General features: G+C 41.8%; 1 protein-coding gene across 2 annotated transcripts; it reads left to right on the top strand.

The window, feature by feature from the left end:
- The first annotated feature begins 247 nt into the window (after nt 1–247).
- klhl26 (kelch-like family member 26) lies at nt 248–8,011 on the top strand. 2 transcript variants are annotated; one of them, XM_049588662.1, is made up of 3 exons: nt 248–499; nt 3,444–3,626; nt 4,209–8,011. In XM_049588662.1, the coding sequence occupies exons 1-3, from the start codon at nt 450–452 to the stop codon at nt 5,788–5,790; spliced, it is 1,815 nt and encodes a 604-aa protein (XP_049444619.1). In that variant the 5' UTR covers nt 248–449; the 3' UTR covers nt 5,791–8,011. The 2 variants fall into 2 exon arrangements, with proteins under 2 accessions (XP_049444619.1, XP_049444620.1); XM_049588663.1 differs by lacking the exon at nt 3,444–3,626.
- Nucleotides 8,012–8,754: the final 743 nt, after the last annotated feature.

Here is an 8,754-nt window from a genome sequence, read left to right as displayed (position 1 = left end):
AGATGAGCAAATGAAAATAGATGGATGGACTGATAATCATCAAATAATATAATAATAAAACACTCCTCATTAATTTTAGTCTAGCACTATTTTTTACTCAAGTAAAGGATCTGAATATTCTTCCACCACTGGTTGGGGACCATACAGTCTATGGTGGGGACCCAGGGTTAACCTCTATGGACCAGAACACCTGTACACATGTAACAGTGGCGCCTCCCAGAGGCTAGAGCCTGTCAGTACAGAGCAAGGACGTGCAGCAGACAGCCGGTAGAAGAGGTCATCATCACCGTGTTCTCCACAGGACTTGAGACAGACGGCCGTTTCCCGTCTGTGCCTGACAACCAGGCTGTCTCCACACTTTTTAAAGCACCATGAACAGGCCACTCGTGCCGCTGACCTTCTGGTAACATTTCTGAAAATGCTCAATGCGTGTTACTCTGTGCTAGAAGATGGCGGAGTCGGATGGCGGGGATTTTGCTTCGAAACATCCACAGAACAGGTGAGTGAAGCGGGGTGGGGATGTGCTGTGTCCACGGTGTTGGACTGCTCTCTCGGTGTTGACTTGTGCCAAGCCTCCACGGCTCCGGGACTGCAAGCCTGTTCGAGCCACGCCGGAGCGTCTCGGCGTCGCGGCGTCGCGGCTTGACTCTAGGAAACACCGAGGAGCTGTCCAGGCCTCCAGGCATCTACACTGCCTGCTCGTTATGTCCAACCAGTAGTGGAAATAAAGTAAGGATGTTACCATTGTCCATTTAGAGGAACAAACACACCTAACAGAGCCTGCTGTGTTGTAGCAGGTGAACTTCAACAAATCTGTTGACTCTATGGTAACTATTTTTCTTATAGTTTAATGTCTAAGGTAATACTTAAATACTTTTTTGGCAATGTTAAAAGCGCTAACCTAGTTAATTTCAGCCATGATTAGTTAACAGCAAAGCAACGAAATATATTTTGAAGTTAGGTGCATTTAACCATGTAACATTAATAGGCCTAACGTTAACTGGCAACAGTTTGCTAAACAAAGTTATATTGATATTTGAGTTTAAATTTCAAATAGCAATTTTTCAGTTGACCCTTACACCCTCACAGGTGTAAATAATAAAATGAATGATGGCTGGATCACCCTGAGAAACTAATAGAACAGACCCATCACTAATGTTATTAGTAACACCTGTGCTTTCCTTACAATGGCAAGTCAAAATTCCAAAATGACCAAGATATATACAGAGCAGACACTGTAGAGTTGGAAAAATACATTTGTATGGCTTTTCCATGGGCAAACTATGGCCTTGACCTGTATAAAAGATGACCCCCCTTTTTCTGACAGCTGTTTTTGTCACTTTGCAGACTGAGCAAAACATTACAAGAGTCATCAGAACACTCATACGGGTTATTTTTGTTCCCTAAACCTTTTTATTTCCCTTTTTTTTAAGACCTGCTATAAAGAAATTCACAAGCTTAGCAACAATAACGCTACAAAAAGGACATAATACAACACTCTTTTAATGCAACAGTGTAGGGACCAGTGCTCGCTTTGTTTTAATAGAACATCTGCAGTTGTCACGTGCACAATAACATACTGTATGTATGGATACTAATGTGTCTGTGATAAGTTGATATTGTAGGTTAGACAAGGCCCGTCAGTTTATCAATTCAGGTTCCAGTCTTGCCTGTCCGTAAAGTATAGTCAAGATATTGTCTTCCTCTTCAAACACCAGCCTGCAGTATTTTCATTCTGGCTGTAATACGTACTCTGATCAGCTAAAGTAAGCTTAAAAGAGTCCTTTTTGAATTCAGCCAATGAAACACTTCTAAAAGTTGCAACAAAATTAAATCTTAATGCTGCATTCATGTGCTCCTCAGATGGTCCCATTTCCCAAGTTGTAAAGCCGTTCTTCTAAATTCGGTGTGTTCATTAACTTTAACTTGTAATGCATAAACAACATGGACGCTACAAAACAGATGTGTTGTTTTTTATTTCTCAGTACAAAGTGATTTTGTCCCAGACTTGTTGCTGCACCATTTAATCCCCTAAAACTACTAGAATTTACCTGACTAATGCTGATAAATAATTTTTATAACTAATCTAGGTCTCTCTATGTGGACAGCAACCAACGATTATGACTGAATACCATATTACAAATTACATATGAGCAAAAACTTGGCATTTAATATGTGAATTAATAAAAAGTTTATTACCATCAACCTAACATCTACTTTTCGTCCGCCATGTTTCTACATGATGACAACCTGTGTGCAGAAATTTTCGCATACTGTCCAAGTTGTTCTTCGATTTGAGGAGACGTTCATTTGAATTTTCAGACAAGAAATTTTTTTCCGATTAATCCGACACCACATGAGTGCAGGGTTAGATAAAGAGAAAGAAATAGGGATGGAGGTGGCCGAGGTGACTTTATACACAAGATGAGCATATACAGAGTGGGTGTGGAAAGTACAGAAAAGTTAAACAGAATTGTGAGTGTGTTGGATATTTTATTATTTGATGCATGTACTCACAGGCCTAAAGCCTTCAGTGCTTTAGTCCATTTTAATTTAATATTTCATGACCTAATTTTTTGCCCGGTAGTACATTGTGATCTAAAAAATAAAAAATAGGATCATTCTTTTATACTGAAATGTGGTGTTGAGATGCTTTTTTGTCGTCTGTAATCTGCCTTCTATTGTGATTGGATGCCATTTTTGGGTCTCATTTAACAAAGCAGGGCGGCAGAGGAAGCGCCAACAAAAACTGAGGTGGCAGCTGTCACAGTACAGCTATCTGCTGTCATCTCTACCTGTGTTTAGTTGAGGAAATATTTCTTCTTGAAGGGATGTCGGGAAACGTAATACTATTTCAGGTTAAGTTTCTATCTTTAGTATTATTGAAGTTTTTTATCTTCTGTCTCTGTGATGTCACTTTCACACAGTTTAATGTGGTTTTTCTACCACTGCATGTTGTTTCAGCGCACTGAGATTTTGTTACCCGAGCTAGTCATGTTTCCACCTACTGTGATCATGCGTCTTACTGGAGGATTTATTTCAGTCTTCCATGTGCAGCAATGAAGTGTTTAAACAGAGCAATGACATTTCTATTGATAGCAATGTTGTTTCTCTCCTGTGTGCAGACTCGCTCTCACTAATACAAAGATGCTGTACACCACAGATTGCATTTCCCCCTGGCCGACTGTGGCAGATTAAATTAAATTTCCATCACAGTATTGCTGTGTGCATCTATGCCTTGATATTAGATATCTACATACAGATCACAATTTAATATTCTTGAGCTACAGTCTGCTTGGCAAGAATATTGCAGTCCATAGCTGTGAAAAATTAACAAAGTCTCCAAGTTCAGTTAAGAATAAGCACTGGAAAATAAAAAGGAGTTTTATTAGGCAGCATCCGTTGATTTATTGATTGTAAAAGGGCCCTTTTTTTCTTTCCAGTATGGCTAACAAGAATAGCACCCTCCGCTGTACATTCTCCGCCCCAAGCCACAGTGCCACTCTCCTCCAGGGCTTGTCCATCTTGCGGGCTCAAGGCCAACTACTTGACGTTGTGCTGGCCATCAATGAGGAGCGCTTCCAGGTCCACAAAGCTGTGCTGGCCGCCTGTAGTGATTACTTCAGGTTAGTCTGAGTCACAAGACTTCTCACCGCCCATTTACATTTTTAAATTGGAAGCACTTAGCTGATGCTCTTATCCAGAGCAATATACGCTGAGTGCACTGTTAGAGTAAGCTGCAGTTCACAGGTCAACTATATTAAAAGCAGTTCAGTTTGGGAGAGGAATGTAAAGTAAGGAGAGGGAGAAAGATGAAACTCACAGCAAAATGATGCACTTACTTGTACTTGTCTTTAATCTGAGTAATTATGCTTCACTGGATTTATATTTAGTTTCTGCTGATTATAGAAATTGTAGGAAGATGTATTACAGAAATGGAAAGTAAGGACATTTTATGATGATAAATTAATTAATCTAAATTAAATAAAAATACAAATTAATGAATGTTGCCAAATATACCTTTCACTTGTATTGCGTACTTTTCTAATTAGATAGTTTTTAGTTCATCTGCCATGGACACCAAAACCAAACAGTAATCCAGAAATAAGAAAAGCTTTTTCTCATCATACAAGTGTTCTTACTTAGTTATAGAAGAGATAGATTTATAAATATGTCATGCACTTCACTGACTTGTTCTTGTGTTACAGAGCAATGTTTACCGGAGGCATGAGGGAGTCAAATCAAGACACCATCGAGCTGAAGGGTCTGTCCGCCCGTGGGCTCAAACATATCATTGACTTTGCCTACAGTGCAGAAGTCACTTTAGACCTGGACTGTATTCAGGATGTCCTCGGGGCAGCTGTGTTCCTCCAGATGGTCCCGGTCGTGGAGCTCTGCGAGGAGTTCCTCAAGTCAGCAATGAGCGTGGAGACCTGCCTGCACATCGGCCAGATGGCCACCACCTTCAGCCTGTCTTCCCTCAAAGAGTCGGTGGACGCCTTCACCTTCCGCCACTTCCTCCAGATCGCAGAGGAGGAGGACTTCCTGCACATTCCCATGGAGCGCCTCGTCTTCTTCCTGCAGAGCAACAAACTGAAGAACTGTAGCGAAATCGACCTCTTCCACGCCGCCATCAGGTGGCTCCAGTATGACGAGTGTCGCCGGGCTCAAGCCAGCAGCGTCCTCTGCCATGTGCGCTTCCCACTCATGCGCTCCTCTGAGCTGGTGGACAGCGTTCAGACAGTGGACATCATGGTGGAGGACGTACTGTGCCGCCAGTACCTCCTTGAGGCCTTCAATTACCAGATTCTTCCTTTCCGACAGCACGAGATGCAGTCTTCACGGACCATCATACGGTCTGACGTTTATTCAGTCATCACTTTTGGTGGGACACCCTACACTGACAACGACCGCACAGTGAGCACCAAGGTGTACCATCTCCCCGACACGGCTTCCCGCCAGTTCAAAGAACTGACAGAGATGGAGACGGGGTGCAGCCACGCTTGTGTTGCCGTGCTTGATAACTTTGTGTACGTCGTTGGTGGACAGCACTTACAGTACCGCAGCGGCGAGGGGGCAGTAGACAGCTGTTACCGCTACGACCCGCATCTGAGCCAGTGGTTGCGCATTCAGGCTTTGCAGGAGGCTCGCATCCAGTTTCAGCTCAATGTGCTGCATGGACAGCTGTACGCCACTGGAGGGCGCAATCGATCTGGCAGTCTGTCATCTGTAGAGTGTTACTGCCCAAAGAAGAACGAGTGGACTAATGTGGAGCCATTAAAACGCAGGATTTGGGGTCATGCAGGGACTCCCTGTGGGGAGAAGCTGTACATCTCAGGGGGTTACGGCGTCTCGTTGGACGACAAGAAGACTCTTCACTGCTACGACCCAGCGTCAGACCAGTGGGACTTCAGAGCTCCCATGAATGAACCCAGAGTGTTGCATGCCATGATCAGCACCAAGGATCGGGTTTATGCTCTGGGCGGTCGAATGGACCACGTGGACCGCTGTTTCGATGTGCTTGCGGTCGAGTATTACATTCCAGAGAATGACCAGTGGACCACCGTCAGTCCCATGAGAGCAGGGCAGTCTGAGGCAGGCTGCTGTTTACTGGACAACAAGATCTACATCGTCGGGGGCTACAACTGGCATCTGAACAATGTCACAAGCATCGTGCAGGTGTACAACACAGAGACAGATGAGTGGGAGAGAGATTTGCACTTCCCAGAATCCTTTGCTGGCATCGCTTGTACACCGATTATTCTTCCACAAAATACTACACAACGCTAACCATCTGACCTGTGACTGTGAAGATTTTATTCCATGTGCTCTTTCTGCCGACCATTGAGTCAACACAAGGTGTGAACATTATGTAAGCTGCTGGTATGTGTGTGTGTATGTGTGTGTGTGTGTGTGTGTGTGTGTGTGTTCTCTCATTTGAGGTAATGACCTGAAAAGCTACTGAGCAGGATTACTTGGATCTGTGTGTCATTTTCTGTCGATGTCTCTCTTTTTTTTGGCCCAAATGTGTTTAATCAACAGGCAAACCTTCACTTATAGAGCTGTTTTTTTAATTTTAAATTTGTTTTATGTTAAAACTCTGAAGAATCTCTATTGTTGAGACACGTTTATGAAACCCATCTAGGCTTTTGAATGACAATTTGAAAGGACAATTTTGATGCGTTCCACGGTGGAGGCCCCAAGTTGATTTTCAGAGTAATTTTGTAATTATTAGATTGGTATATTATCTCCAATTAAATTGCGCATTACCTAAATTTATAACACCTCTTATCTGAAAAATACTTGTAATTCAGTCTGTAAAAGTTATAGTTTTACCAATCAAGGGCTGAAGTTACAAACAGCACAATTTTGAATCAAAGTCTCAAGTTGTATTTATTTTTTGCATCTAATATTAGACATTTTGATTGTACAGTCTTGAATGTTTTATTATTTGTTTGCTTCTTTTTACCCTGTAATATTTTGCTTTGTTACAGTTTTATTACTCAAACACTAACAACAACTGACTGTTGTATGTCTCCACAAATGAACTAATCACCAAACAACACTGCACAGTAAAGATTGCACAAATGAGCACAAGTAGTGTTTATGTTCAACTAGGTATCAATTGTTTCATTTGGGTGTTGGTTTGTTTTGTGTTGTTTATGTCCTGAGCTGATACCCCCACTGACACACTAATTGTTCTCTCAGTCAACATAACAAACCAGTTTAGACCTCTTAAGGCAGCTACATAAATCATTCATGTGTGTGTGCCAGTTGTAATGTCAGTGTGAGCTGCTTTTAATGTTTAACAAGTGCTACATCTGTGTGCCACACGTTATTGTCCCTTGACCTACAGTAGGGGAGACACAGTTGATGTTAAGTGATGCAGATTTAATGTTGAAACTATTTGCAAAAAATCTCCCCAGAAAAGGAGTTAAAGGGACAGTTCATACCAAAATCCAAATACATATTTTCCTCTTACCTGCAGTGCTGTTAGTCATTCTAGATAGTTTTGGTGTGAGTTGCTGAGTGTTGCAGATAGATGTCATCCGGCTTGTGGTGCTCAAAGTGCCAAAAAACACATTGGAAAACTCAGCAAAAATGTCTCTTTCTAGAAAGCATGAGTTACTCAAGATAATCTACTGACGTTGTTGTGAGCAGTTTCATGTAGGAACTGTTTTCTTTCTACCGAACTACACCCGCCAACTGTATCACAGTGCAGAGAAAATCGTGTGTCTGCTTATGGGCCATGCATGTGACTGCAAGATTTAAACCCTGCGTAATGTTACAGCTCAGCCGAGATGGATGCCATTAATGTTTGCATCTTGCGTTGTCAAGAGCACCAGCCTCTTGTCCATGAGTAGATGTGCTTCTTTCTGCACAGTGATACAGTTGGCACATGCAGTTCTGTAGAAAGGAAGTAGTTCTGTCTGTGGATTATCTTGAGTAACCAGGTCTTGATTTCTGGAAAGAGACATCATTGATGAGCTTTTCAAACCACAAGCTGAGTGCCATCTAGTTCCATTATATTGGAGAAAAGGCAGATATCTCCACGGCCGATATCTCCAACACTCAGCAACTCACACCAGAACAATGTAATTCTATAAATAGCTCTGCAGATAAGAGGGAAAATCTGTATTTTTATTTTGGGGTGAGCTGTCCCTTTAAACTATCCATTTACCATATTTGATACTGGCTTGTATTTTGACTGTTGAAAGCAGCATTTATCAGACGTCTGATTCTGCTGTTGAAGTTATCGATGTACTTTATGTGTGTAAGGAAGACGCAAGCTTAAAGTCCTTGTTTTCCCTTTTAAATGCGATCATCTACATGATGGTGACGAGCGTCCATTTTAAAATCTGTCTCTCCTGTTGCCTTAGTGTGTATTTGTCTTGTGTTACCTGTACCAGTAAAAGCACATGATATCCTTGAAGTGCAATATAGAGGAAACCACTGTTGTCAAAGGGGAATGTAGACGTTTGTGAAGCTTTATGTGCATCCTTTATTAAAGGTGTATCATGTTTTAAAAACACACCACGGTTTCTTTGTCTCTTCTTATTTTGATTGGATGGTATATTTTCACAACAAGTCAACAGAAACGCTGCCATGCATTATAAAGGGTTGTACTGGTTGAATCCACAGACTCCTATAGACACGTAAAGGGAAATTTACTGTGCAACTTGACCCAATAAGAAGTATTTCTTTACTTTAGTGCTGCAACTAATGATTATTGTCTTAATTAGTCCATTAATTGTTTGGCCTATAATCTGCCTGCACACATTCCCAAAAGCAAAGTTAAAATGTCTTGTTTTGTCCTACCAACAGTCCAAAACTGGAAGATACTCAATTTGCAGTGATAGAAAACAGAAAGGCATCAAACCCTAAGCATAAGCATTTGTTTACTTCCAGCATACATAAGAATATTCATATACAGTACATTGATTATTGTCCCATTTGCCTCCCACCTTCTTAAGCCCCGTTTCCACCAAACACTTTTGGTATGGTACCTTTGGAACCTAAAGTAACCCTATAGACATGGACCCTGGCGTTTCCACCACAAACGGTACTCTTAAATGTGGACGGGGTTGTTGTCACTCACTGCTCTGTCCAGCACTCACTGTATTTCCTCCTTTATCAGTCTGCACCTCCTTTATTGTCCACAGAACAAGGCTGCACGCTGACATTTTCAGAACAAAATGAAATGGGCTGCAGTGAGAGTCTCTCTCCATGGGATATTTAAAAATAGCGGGTTTG

Source organism: Epinephelus fuscoguttatus, linkage group LG10 (assembly GCF_011397635.1).
Source record: "Epinephelus fuscoguttatus linkage group LG10, E.fuscoguttatus.final_Chr_v1".
Taxonomy (NCBI): Eukaryota; Metazoa; Chordata; class Actinopteri; order Perciformes; family Serranidae; genus Epinephelus; species Epinephelus fuscoguttatus.
Note: the sequence above shows the minus strand (reverse complement) of the source record. Positions and strands in the feature narration are given on the sequence as shown.